Raw genomic sequence first — 14,164 nt, forward strand, 5'->3', positions numbered from 1 at the left:
CACATTTAGAGCTTGATTCCCAATTCCTAACCAACCCATTTGTCCACAGAGTGACTTGGTTTTCAGTCTCCTCCAAGTGTTTGTAACCTGTCCTTAATTGCGGTATGATTTTATGGGATAACCCTCCCAAGCAGGAAAATTAAGGAATGTAAGGTATTTCTTTCCTTTTAAGCAAAATAGAAAGTAAAAAAAATACTGCAAGAGTAATCATATAATTATAAAAGCATATATAATTGAAATGGATTACATCGCCATTACAGTTACAGTACACAGAGCTCTAGCTCCAGTATCATATATAATTATTAGCATATAACAACATACATACACACATCTTACGCATGAGTCACAAATGAGCACTAGTGTTTTTTATTCCCCATACCTATGATTATTATGTATGTTTTGGAAGCCCAGCCCCTCCAAGAGGAAGGTCTTATATAAATTAGTTGTAATTAGCACCAGTGTTAAACTTAGCTTTTCCGAAATCCTGGTTTCCCGAACTAGAGTTGCGAAAAGAACTTTTAGTCCCATTGTTACCACTGCAAGGAGCGTGTCTCCCCTTGGCAACTTACACACCAGTGTTGAACTCCGCCTCCTTGAAGTATTGATGTCCGCCTCCTGAGTTTATAAAGGCATCCTCAGTACCATTGTTAACGCTACTAGAGTGCTTTTCAGTTCCGGCAGAACGAAGAATATGGTCGTCAAAAGTGTTGGTTGTAACAGCAGAGGTGTTGGGTAAGCTTTGATCCCCTTTGTGCATGTTGTGTATGTTGGTAGTGCCTTCTTTATGGCTCAGATGATCTCTTCCCTGCTTGCTGCTGTTGACTTTCTTCTTACCTGATCCTCCATAAGCTGTTAGAGCAACACCGATGATCTTGACAAGACGAGTTGCGACTGCAAGCAGCAAAAGTAGCACCTCACAGACAAATGATAGAGCTCTGATAATGAAGCGCACCACTGACATAGGAGAAATGCTATTGACGAGTGGCCGGGAAGCTTTCCAATTTGGTGCGTCTTCCAAGGAGAGTTAACGTTCAGCATGCAAAGACCAATCAATTAATAAAGAAGATGAATGAAACGCAATGTTTGTGAGTTACTGAGTTTGAAGGTGTTGGGAAATTTGAGGGTATTAAATACCAAAAAAGATGTACACTAATTAATGGATCATATAAGAATTATCACATAAATAAATTTGATTTTACATTTTAATCATAATTTTTACATTTTTAAATATATTTTCTCCACAATTATATGATATGTCAATTATACTCCAACAAAGTGATAAGGAAAATCTCTTAAAAACTAAAGTGAGTTGACAACAAATCTCGTACTAGCTAGTTACGACAAATTTGAATGAAGCAGGAGAATGACAGCTTCTACCAAAACCATTAAAAGTGAAGAGTGAAAATATATATTCAAGTTGTAAATATGAACGGGTCTCATTCATATTTTAAAGAAAAAAAGAAGCGTATTATCTACCTTGACATGGGTTTTAAAACATCGCAATATAGGGTGCAAGCAACGAGAGTTATGCAACTATCAATGAATAGAGAAGCTGAATCACATAGTTTGTGAGCTTTAGAGATTTTGATATTATTAATTTTTAATCAATCAAATTATATATGATCTTCTCATTAATTATTTTTTAAAATTATTCCTTGACTATTATTTTTAAATTAAAAAATATGATTAAAGATGAACTCTAATTCTTTTTAATTGCTTTCAACACTTTTTATAAAAAAAAATATTTTGAGGATTAGGCTTTTATAAAAAAGTATATATTGAAAGTAACTAAACAAATTTTAGGGCTCAGACGTCTAAATTTATCTTTAATCATATTTTTTAATTTAAAAAATTCTAATTTTAAAATAGATGTATCCAACAGTTAATAAAATTTGTTCAATATGAGTCACGTATGAAGCTTGTCCACTATAGCCTTTGTGACCTATAAGAGTATGTTATAAAACTATATTACAAGAGAATGCCATCTCTTAAAAACTAACCAAAGTCATGAAGTGCATTAAATGACATCTCTTTTAGTAATGCAAATTTGAATGAAGTTGGGGAATGCCTTATACCAAAACTATTAAAAGTGATGAGTGAAAATATTCAAGTTGTAAATCTGAATGAATCGCATTTCATATTGGAAAAATATATATTATATATCTATACCTTGGCGTTTGAACTTGGCGGTTGAAGATACATGTCGGAAATCTTCGCAATTTGGTGCCTACAAGAATTGTTCTCCAAAGATCAATTAATAAAGTTCTGAGTAGTAGAACAACAGGTATAGGGATATATATTAAGAAAAAATATGTAACATAAATATTATAAATAACAAATTTGTATAAGCGTGCGCTATATATCTATATTAAAAAAAAAAAACTCACGCATTTTACATATGATTTCACTCTTTTTTTTTTTGGATTACATATATTAGTTGTATGTTATTTTAACAGGGGGTGAGTGTAATGAAGAAAGAGATAAAAAAAAAAGTGACAAGAAAAGAAGAAAATATAACACTAGGAGTGGAAAATAGAAAGAGAGACATGATAAAAGGAGATTTTTTTTCTGACCTTTCATTATATATTAAAAATAGTTATTAGTCTTTGTGAGTGTATATATAAAACGATTTTTTTAATATAATTTATTTTATATTTAAGATTAAAATTCAAATCTTAAAATAATTAATTAATTAAAGAATACAAATAATTATTACTGTTGATTGATATTGATTAAAGGGGATTTGAGAGAAAATCATTGAAAGAAAAACTACTCAATATTAATTGGTAAAGCTTTTAAAATTAAATAATTAGACTAACTTAATTGATTTCAATATGTGAATCTTAGTGCCACTCATAAGCTCTTGTAGCTGGGAAATCAATGATTAAGTTCAACTCTAATTAGTGTTCACTTTATGAGTTACCACCAAATCATTGATTTCAACAAATCTTTAACTTCAACCCTAATTTGAAGAAGTAGATCTGAACACATATGGCCCCAAACAAGTGAAAACAAGCTTGAGCGTGTGTTGGTAGGCTGGGTTGGTAGTGGATCTACCAATCACACTGCTGTCACAGGAGTTCGAGAACACCCCCATTTTTGGGTAGAAAGAGGTTGAGAAAAGAGAGATTTTTGTAGGTAAGCTAAAGGGATAGATTAATATGGAGTACAAGTGGTACTCAAACTTATATACATGATCAGCTGCTGATTTTTTAACCAATTATATGAATGCAAGACAAAAAAAAAGGGTTCAATTAACACTGCTGAAAAAGAGAGATAATCCTTTCCTACCTTCAAGTTAAAGCAAAATTAAGACCACACTAATACTGTAAAATAAAAGAAGCAAATATATAGCAGATATAAAAGGTGGAATGATGAAAAAGAAAGAGAATTATTGAAATAACAAGGAAATTCTTTAGATGCAAAAATTGAGAATCCATATACCTGAACCGAATCCTGCTTCATATTTTCCTCTCTTGCAATGAATGAGATCAAAGAGATCGAAGAAGAAAAGGCTTCAAGAGAATATCCAAATCCCCAAATACTAATTGAGCACACACAGCATGTTCGATGGTGTGCAGACTCTTGAGTCAACGAATGAGCCTATTGCCTTGAAGAAGAAGAATTGAAAGCATAGTTCACTAAAGCGAGATTAGGTATGTGTTTGAATAAACTGTTAAAATTGATTTTGTGAATGATAATTTATATTTAGATATTTTTATTATAAAATTAAATTAGGAGTAAAATTTAATATAATTCTTTTAATCTAACATAAAACTACTCAAAATCAATTTTAGATTCTCATCAATTTTAAAATCTTTTTCAATCTTAAACAAACACATGTGAAACCAAACACACATTAAAACAAATTTTAAGAATTTTTTTAATTTAAAATGAGTTATATTGTTAAACATTTTGCAGAGATTTTAGACTTTTTTTGGCCAACATACTTAGTCTTGTTTGCTTAATTAATAAAAATTAATACTAACAAATAAAATATTTTTAAAAATCTTATATTGTTTTTATTAATTAATGGATCCCACTAGCCAACATAACACATCACTTTATCTACTTTCTTAATATAAGATCCTTACTTTTTCCATCTAACAACTCTACAAATTTTATTAAATAAGTCTTACAAATAGAATCAATTTTTTTAAAATAAACACTTTTTAAAAAATAAGTTTTTAATAACCAGATGTAATTTTTTTTTATTTCTTAAAACAAGTAAAAAAAACTATTGTTTAAGCAACAGTAATTTAGATAAACACATTAAAAAAATAAAAAGTTAATTATTATATTAAAATAAAATAAAAATCAACAAATAAATTTAAACAAAGTATGCCCATAACCATGCATCGTTATGTTTTCTTACTTATTTTTTTATTAATGATATAAGCACTTGATTCCTATTCAAGATTCTACTAACAACATGTGTTTAACACGCACCATTCTATTTCTTATTTTCTCTGATCAATACTACTGTTGCGGATAGCCTAAACGTCCTCCCTAGTTTTTTTAGAATAAATTGGGATGGAGAGGAAACAAATGGAGATAAATAAAAAATGTAAAATGCGATATAAAAAAATATAAAGAGATAGAGAAAAAATAAAAGAAATTATATGAGGATAAGATATATATATATTTATTTATTGAAAATACCTGAAAATTGTATTTTTAATCATTTTTCTGTCCATAATTAATCTTTTAATTTTCTTTTGAGATAGGATAATGTATATTTCAAAATAGGAACATTCATATATCAATTCAATTCAATAAAAATTAAAAAATATTTTTAAAAAATTAAGTAAGTTGAAAGTTTTCAAATTATTTACAAATCAGGTTACTAGTTTAACTATTCAGTACTTTTCTAAACAATTTAAAAATATTTAATTAGGCATTTTAAAAAAATCTAATAAAAATATGACAAGACCTAATTAAAAACTATATTAAGTTTAAGGACTTAATTATAAAATTTTAAACTATCGGAATCCATTTAAAAATTTCTAAATAATATAAGGATTTACAGATTTGAGTTTACCTAAAAAAATTCAATCAACAATAAAAAAAATTCAATCAAGTTTTAGTTCAGAGGTTATGCTGTATCTGAATGAAGAATTTTGAGAGAAGAACTTATATATTTAAAGTAAAATTTAAAACTATACATAAAAATTACTTGCTTGGATATAAATGATTTTAGTTTTATTTTTAAACAAGATTTAATTATCAATTTGATCTCCAAATTATTTTAAATAATTCATTTATTCTTTAAGTTCTAAAAATAGATTAATTTAGTCTTCAAATCTTTAAAAAGTTCAATAAAATGAATCAATTTAATTTTTAAATTTTTTAAAATTTAAAGATCAAATTAAATCATTTAAAATAATTTGAGAATCAAATTAAATTGATTTTTAAAAAAAATAGGAATCAAACAAAATGACTTAAAATAATTTAAAGATCAAATTGATAATTAATTTGTCAGAAAAAATAAAACTAAAATCATTTTATATCCAAACAAGTCATTTTTATGTATAGTTTTTTAAAATTCACTTTGAATAAATAAATTATTCTCCAATACAAACATGATTTGGGTGAAATAAACATGGCGAAAAGGCAAAATTACTCACTCTGCTTCTTTGACCTCTGATCATATCATAAACGTATCGCAATGATCTGATCATGTATCATCATATTTTATTCTAGAAAATTAAGGAAATAAGATATGATAAAATTATCTCTGGAACTGCAGTATAAGTCATACTAGACCTTGAAGTAATGCTTTTACAATAATGGATTTTTCAGCAAACTAAATTTGTGATGGTTGGCAAAAATTTCGCCACGCCATTTTGCCATGGCCGCTATTTAACAATAGTGACACCGCATCATGTTCAAGAGTAAAAAATACCATTTATCTTTAAACATGATTGTTGTGACATTTATGTTGGAACAATAAAGTTCTCACACACACTCACTCTATGCACTACTCTATGTTAGAGAATAAGAGAAGATAATGAAGGAATTAATTGAGAGAAAATAGAGGAGACTTGAATTATGAAAAAAAAATTCTGCACTTTCATACTTCTCATTAATGATCGCTATTATTTTTATACACACTGCACACATGAACATTCCTCCTTAATTCAGATTTCTCAAGGATGTCACTCCTAACTTGTCTCTCAATTCCTTGAACTTGATAGACTTCAATGGCTTAGTTAATATGTCTGCAGCTTGATCTTCAAACTTATAAAACTCCAATTCAAGCTTCTATTTACTCACTTGATCACACAATAAATGAAACTTGGTTTTAATATGTTTACTCCTGCCATGTGCCATAGGATGCTTGGCTAAATCACTTGTTAATTTGTTATCAGTCAACAACCTCATAGGGGACTGCAATCTCTCAAGTTCAGTTCTTCCATTAAAACTTCTAGCCATAGAGCTTGACAAGCTGCCATAGCAACAATAATATATTCTGCTTCACATGTTGACAAAGCAATTACACTATGCTTCTTTGAGCACCAAGAGATTGGTGTTGTTCCAAATTTGAAAACATACCCAATAATGCTTTTCCTATCATCCTTATCACCACACCAATCTGAATCGTTATAATCAAACACTTCTCGTTCTATATTCTTCTGATTATAAGGATATAAAATGCCAAGATCCAATGTTCCTTTCGCATACCTCAAAATCCTTTTAGTTGCCAAGAAGCGAGGTGTCTTTGATTTCTCCATAAACCTGCTTATCAACCCAACACAATAGGTCTGGTGTTACATAGGTACCTCAATGAGCCTACAATTTTCTTGTACAAGGTAGGATCAAAAACTTACCAAGATCTATGTTTCTGGCATAAACTTCATGCTCACTAGTGCACTTGGTGAAATTCTACTGAACTAGGAAGCTATCAATTCTCATATTCCAAGCTCTAGGAGCCTACTTAAGGCCATATAGTACCTTATTCAACTTGTAAACTGTATCCTCTTGACCTGCCACTACATAACCAGGTGGTTGAGTTATGTAGACTTCTTCTTCAAGTGGCTTATTCAAAAATGTTGACTTCACATCAAGTTGATATAGAGACCAGTTTCTGTTGCTAGCAGCTGCCACAATGAGCCTAACAGTTTCAAGCCTTGCAACTGGAGTGAAAACCTCATTGTAGTCCAAGCCATGTTTCTGTTGAAACCCCTTGCTACTAATCTTGCCTTATACTTGGATACATCTCCATTAGGTTTTACTTTAGTCTTATAGACCCACTTCACATCAATTGGTCTTTTCCTTGAGGTAAGTGGACTAACTCTCAAGTCTGGTTCTTCTAAATTGATCTCAATTCTTCTTTCATAGCTGCTCTCCAATGTGAACTTTGTGAGGCTTCATCACACTACTACAAACAAAGCTTCTAAATTGACTCATTGGTTCTGATTCAGCAAGTAGAGCAAAGTGCACAAAATCCCATTCTGCAGTGATTGTTGTATCAGGATACAATTCATACTCTCTGAGTGTTTGTGGTACTTGTCTCCCTCTTTGTGACCTTCTGAGTTGCTCCCCACCTGATGGTACATCATCTTCACTTTATTTGTCTTCAAGGTTCACAATCACCTTTCTTTCACCATTGTCAGCAGCATTTATTTCCTAATTCCAACCCTTGATTTCATCTATCAAGACATATATGCTAATCACAACCTTCTTCATTCTAGGATCATACAACTTGTAGGCACCGATTAGATGATATCCAATGAGTATCATTGGTTCAGCCTTGCAATCAAGTTTCTTTCTGATCTGCTCAGGCACATGCTTAAAACACGGTGAACCAAATATTCTGAAATGACTCACACTAGGCTTCTTTTCTGACCATGCTTCTTCAAGTGTGTATCCCTGCAATCTCTTAGTGGGCATCTGTTCAGAATATACACAACAGTAAAAGTTGCCTCTCCCCATAAGTAATGAGACATTCCCTTCCCTTTCATCATGCTCCTGGTCATGTTCAGAATGGTTCTGTTTCTTCTCTCAGCAACACCATTATGTTAAGGTGTATAGGCAGATGTCACTTCATGAATTATTCTCTCTTCATCACAAAATACTTGAAATTCATGTGAGTTATACTCACCACCTCCATCTGTTCTAAGCACTTTGATTACCTTATCACTCTACTTTTCACTCAACAGCTTAAACTTCTTAAAGATGTTAAACACTTCATTTTTCTGCTTAATGAGATAGATCCACATTTTTCTAATAAATTCATCAATGAATGACACAAAGTAATTGTTACCTCCTAGGGATTTCACTTCAAAAGGACCACACACATCAGAATATACCACTTCAAGCTTTCTTTTGAATCTGATTGGAATTTCTGACTTAAAAGAATTCCTTGGTTGCTTTGACACACAACATTCAACACACAAATGTTTTGGTATCTCAATTTGAGGGTGACCATGAACCATTTTCTTACTTTTCAATTCACTTAAACTCCTGAAATTTAGATGACCAAACTTGTGATGTCACATCCAGCTTTCATCACTAATAGAAGCAGCCAAGCATTGAAATTCTACAATCTGAATTCCAATCTTGAATGTTATGTTTCTTGACAAAAGGACCGTTAGAATCGACCTCTTATTGCCATCAAACATCTTCAATTGCATGTCCTTTATCTGCATTGAGTAGCCCTTTTCTAGCAACTGTCCCAAACTCAGCAAATTATTCTTCGTATTGGGAACATATAGCACATCATTGATAAATGAGTGTTGTCCATCCTTCCTCTGAATCATCACCTTTCCAATGTCTTCTTCAATTATAGAACTGTTATCTGCAAACTTGATCTTGCTATTCACCTTATCATCAGTGTTTACAAACCACTCTCTATGTCCAGTCATGTGATTGGAATAGCCTGTGTCAAGATACCACAGATTAACACTATATTCTTTTGAGTTTGTAGTTGTCATTAGTAACACTTTATCAGAGTCAGAATCCTCATCTTGTGCCAATTGAGCCTCATCTACATTTTTTGGAACCCTTTTATTTCTGCGTTCATCTGCAAAATGTCCCCATTTGTGATAGTTATAACACTGAATCTCTTTCTTGTTGAATTTCTTCTTGCCCACTTTGTGATTCCCTCCACTTTTCTTGTTAGTTTCTTTATTTTGGTTATGATTTCCAAAACTGCTGGAGCCCTGACCTGACCCCTTCCACTTTCCCTTTCCCTTTTTATTCTTGCCACCATCATAGTTGTTCCCTTTAGTTGTTTGGGCTTGCATAGCTTGCTCAATTGATCTTTGTGAGTTTCTTTCATTGAGCCTCTTCTCTTGAGCTTCAATTATTCCATGTAGTTCTTCAATCTTCATTTCTTCAAGATCCTGGCCTTGCTTAATTGCCACCACTATATGATCGAATCTTGGTGTGAAGGTTCTGAATACCTTGTCAATGATCCCCAAGTTTGATTGTTTGTCACCATAAGCATTCATTTGATTTGTAATTACCAAGATTCGGGAAAAGAACTCACTAATGCTTTCTTGATCACTCATTTGTAGAAGTTCATACTGACTTCTCAAGGTTTGCAACTTCACCTTCTTGAGTTTGTTATCCCCTGCATAGGATTTCTCTAGAGTATCCCATGTCTTCTTTGTAGTATCAGCAATTATGTGCATCTACACACTGATGCATAATAACAATGTCTTTGTATCTCTTTTCATCAAATCACAGCGAGCCACCTTCTGTGCATCAGTTGGGTTCTTTTCAGGTTCTTGAACCCCTTCTTGCACCACTTATGTAACATCTTGAAATCGAAAGATTACCTTCATCTGAGTACACCAATCATCATAGTTCTTGCCTATGAGAATAGGCATAGATACTGGAAAATTTCCATTCAAGGAAAGTCATCTCAATTTTGATATCGAGAGATCTTGAACCTCAGATCTGATACCAGTTTGTTGGAACAATAAAGTTCTCACACGCACTCACTCTATATACTCATTGTCACTCTATGTTAGAGAATAAGAAAAGATGATGAAGGAATTGATTGAGAGAAAATAAAAAGGACTTAGAATTAAAAAAAAAAAACTTCATATACTTTTCATTGATGATCACTATTATTTTTATACATATTGCACAGGTAGTTATAACAAACTTCATAACTGTGAAACTAACTTCAAAATGAATCACTAACTAACTCCCAACTAACTAACTGAATTACAACATACATCAACAATTTAAACATGATTTTCTTGTGATAGTTTCCTTTCCTTGTTTCTAGCTTGTTTTATTGTTCTATGTTCAACTTCAATATAATGCTATTTACTTTATAGTTTATATGTGGCACTGTCACTGAACCTTGCATGGTGGCCATATTTAACAACAAACTGCTTCTTTCTTATATGGAAAGTCTTATCTTCAAAATCATTATGTTTACTGGAAGTTCTTTTTCATTCTTAAGGGAGGATTTTCGTAAAGAATTTCAAGAGCAGAATCCATATGTAATGTCAATGCGTGATGTATGTGTAGAATCCATTCTATTACTATTTCTTCTAATTTATTTTATATTTTTAATTGCTCAAGAAGCAAGATTGTTGCACAATTGATCATTTACAAATTTTAAATTTCTTAAAAGCCAATACAAACTTAAGCATTAATTTTTAAAACTTTTATGTTATTTAAAGAGTTAGTGATAAGATTTTATACTTCTCCTTTTTTGTGAAACTAGCAGCCCTATTATTATCATTTGCAAAGTAATATAATTCTTTTTGTGTTATTCCGCCCTTTGTTCATTCAGATTGGCAAGGCATATGCATCGAAGTGGAAACCAATAATTTATGAGGTTAGTTTGCTTTTGTAGCCTCTCGCCTCTCCTTTTTTATCATTGATTTGAATTGCATTATTAACTTATTATGATTGTGATGTCTGATGGCTGAAAACTGAGTAAATTAAGCATGTGATGAAGAACATTTTTGTTATATTTGAAACAGTTGGAATTAATTGTAATTACTTTTGCGTTTCTAGGCTGATGTACTAATAATAGAAACTGATATATTTACTGATAATAATAGAGACTAGCTCCTTCCAAAGAACAGAAAATGTGGATAATAAAAGATAAATCTAGAATCCTGTATGTAGATGCATTTAACCTCTGATCCACACCCATTTCCTTTTCCTCGCAATTCATGCCCCCCCATGCACACTACCCATATTTCCTCTTATAATCTCATTTGTTTCCAGTTGAATTCCCTCCCAGTATTCCTTGCCAGTTATGCAGTAGGCTTGACAACATGAATATCTCCTAGTCTATGCTCCTCTTAGCAAATAGAATAAATCATTTCAGCCAAGGTCTATGTTAACAGCACTTGTATTTGACAGGAGAAGGTTAAATGCTATGATATTGCATCAGAAAAACGTATAGAATTTGATAGAGCAATGGCAGAATTTAACAAGAAAATGGTAAGAAATCACTCATTTTCCTTGCTAATGAGTTGACTCTTATTTGCCCAGTTATGGAATATAAAATTTATTTTCTGCTGCTTGGCAGGAAAGTGGGAAGTTTGACGAAATTGATGAGGAATAGCTAGAGTAACGGCAGAGTTTGATGAGTAAAGCCACCTTACTTTTCTGCCTTCATTTTTTCTAGGTTGCATGTTGCAAGTGTTTGCATTGTTTGAGAATACTCTTTATTTCTTTTGATGGAGTTTTGCATCCATTTAGAGATTGGAATTTAACATTTAATTGTTCAAAAGTGGAGGAGAAAAGGGTAAATAGATGATAAAAGTTGGGTGGAATTCTGTTTTTGATATTTATGTGATGGCTTCTGACTTTAGACCAGAAACTAAATACAATGATGACATTTTGAAGTTTTAATGGGTCTATAGGTTTACTCCTCGGGTTTCAGGTGTTGTTTTTTTTGGGAAGGAGGGGGTGTCTGATCGACTGTTACAGATAAATATGTTGTTCTGAAATAGTTTACACAACTAATTGCTATGTTACAATGGATTTTGCAGCAAACTAGTGCTGAGACTTAAATCAAACGATGGAATCAAGAGATCAGTGCAGCAGACTAATTCAAGAAAGAAACTCAAAGCAAAGCAAAAGTTTGATGCTATGAAACAAAAGAAACCTCTTTCGGGTTTCTTCTACTTCTTGTACAGCTACTTTTGGTCCCCCTTTTCTTTATTTATTCTGATTACATGTGATCTTTTATGAGGTGTTAGCTATTTTGTGTTTCTCATGTGTAGAATTGTTTGTGGAAAATGTTAATTTTATCAGAATTTAGCTAGTTTCCTGTATGTTTTATAGATATCTACCATATCCATAGCTAGCTTGGTATATTTTGAGTTTCTGAAATATTAAGCTCACTTGAAAGGTAGCAAAACACCATACATGATTTTTTGTAAAAGTTACCCTGTAATGTCATCTCTAAAGTAGATGGGATTCATTATTAGAATGAACAAACTTGACTGATGTTATATGCTTACTTTCTTTTGTCATCTGGCTGATCCTTGTAATAATTTACCTTTGTAAGTAATGTCATCTCTAAAGTAGATGAGATTCATTCTATTTCATACATTTTTATGCTTTTCAATGTATGCAGGATTCGATAGTAGAATATTTTTAGCTTTAGAGCAATAATGTTGAGGAGGTCATTATTTGATGTTAGCATATATACAAGTCAATTTTGAATGCATCACCGCGTCATGTTCAAGAGTAAAAAAGACCATTCATTTTTAAACATGATTTTCTTGTGATAGTTTCCTTTCCTTGCTTAGAGCTTGTTTTATTGTTCTATGTTCAACTTTAATATACTGCTATTTACTTTATGTGTAGCACTGCCACTGAACCTTGCATCGTGACTATATTTAACAACCAACTGCTTCTTTCTTATATGGAAAGTCTTGTCTTCAAATTCATTATGTTTACTTGAAGTTCTTTTTCATTCTTAAGGGAGGATTTTCGTAAAGAATTTCAAGTGCGGAATCCAGATGTAAAGTCAAAGCGTGATGTATGTGTAGAATCCATTCTATTAGTAATTCTTGTATTATATTTACAATTGCTCAAGAAGCAAGATTGTTAGATTGTTGCACAATTGATCATTTACAAATTCTAAATTTCTTAAAAGCCAATACAACATAAAAGTTAAGCATCAATGTTAAAAATTTGCATGTTGTTTTAAGATTTAGTGAGAAGTTTTTATACTTCTCTTTTTTTGTGAAACTAGCAGCTCTATTATTATCATTTACAAAGTAATATAATTCTTTGTTGTGTTATTCCGCCCTTTGTTCATTCAGATTGGCAAGGCATCTGCAAAAAAGTGGAAAACAATGACTTATGAGATTAGTTTTCTTTTGTAGCCTCTCCTTTTTTTATGGACTTGAATTGCGTTATTAACTTATTATGATTGTGACGTTTGATGGCTGAAAATGGAGTAAATTAAGCATGTGAGGATGAAGAACATTTTTGTAATATTTGAAGCAGTTGGAATTAATTGTAACTACTACAGTACTACTGCATTTCTAAGCTGATATGCTAATAATAGGAACTGAAATACTTACTGATAAAAACAAACAGAGACTACAACAACTACCTTTTGTGGTCTGTTTCTCCTAAAGTTTTTATTAGTGCCCATGCTCATTTGCTGATCTTCATTCAAAATCAATATAGAACTAATCTTTGAAGTTTGTTTCTTGTTTGATTACTTGGCAAAATGAAGCATCAAGTTTGCATATAGTTTATTCGTTTAGGTCTGAGCAAAAACAAAATCATTTTGGCTGAGTTCTATATTAACACCACTTGTATCTGACAGGAGAAGGCTCAATACTTTGATATAGCAACAAAAAAACATGATGAATTTGATAGTGCAATGGCTGAATTTAACAAGAAAATGATAAGCAATCTATCATTTTTGCTGGCTAGTGAGCTGACTCTTGTTGATGAAACTGATGAGGAATCTGAGTTTGATGAGTAAAGACACTATTTTTTCTTATTAGGTTGGATCTGTATTAATTGAAACTACTTGGACCAACAGTTTTACTTTCAGTTCTTGTCTGTCCTTGTTGACAGTTATCCTTTCTGTGTCATTCGTAAAGTATGCTATTTAGATATTTAAAATGGCAATTTGGGCGTATATGTTTAGATGTTGAATGCTCTGAGTAAAACGCTAAGTAGAAACTAGAAAGAATACATAACTCGTGCA

At 31.7% G+C, this 14,164-nt stretch overlaps 1 protein-coding gene and 1 long non-coding RNA gene across 3 annotated transcripts; one reads left to right on the forward strand and one right to left on the reverse strand.

Moving 5' to 3' along the window:
• Positions 1–210: 210 nt before the first annotated feature.
• Positions 211–3,661, reverse strand: LOC114412659. Its single transcript, XM_028376631.1, has 3 exons — positions 3,445–3,661; positions 2,170–2,227; positions 211–1,011 (listed from the first exon to the last, which is right to left on the reverse strand). Exons 1-3 carry the CDS (start codon positions 3,463–3,465, stop codon positions 566–568), a joined length of 525 nt encoding a protein of 174 aa, XP_028232432.1. The 5' UTR covers positions 3,466–3,661; the 3' UTR covers positions 211–565.
• A 7,280-nt stretch (positions 3,662–10,941) lies between these two features.
• Positions 10,942–14,095, forward strand: LOC114411524. Of its 2 annotated transcripts, XR_003666477.1 has the most exons (4): positions 10,942–11,421; positions 11,510–11,570; positions 12,916–12,973; positions 13,775–14,095. It is a non-coding gene; the product is annotated as an uncharacterized LOC114411524 (long non-coding RNA). The 2 variants fall into 2 exon arrangements; XR_003666478.1 differs by lacking the exons at positions 12,916–12,973; positions 13,775–14,095 and adding an exon at positions 11,976–12,909 and having other exon boundaries at positions 10,943–11,421.
• Positions 14,096–14,164: the final 69 nt, after the last annotated feature.

Source organism: Glycine soja, chromosome 5, assembly GCF_004193775.1.
Source record: "Glycine soja cultivar W05 chromosome 5, ASM419377v2, whole genome shotgun sequence".
NCBI lineage: Eukaryota > Viridiplantae > Streptophyta > Magnoliopsida > Fabales > Fabaceae > Glycine > Glycine soja.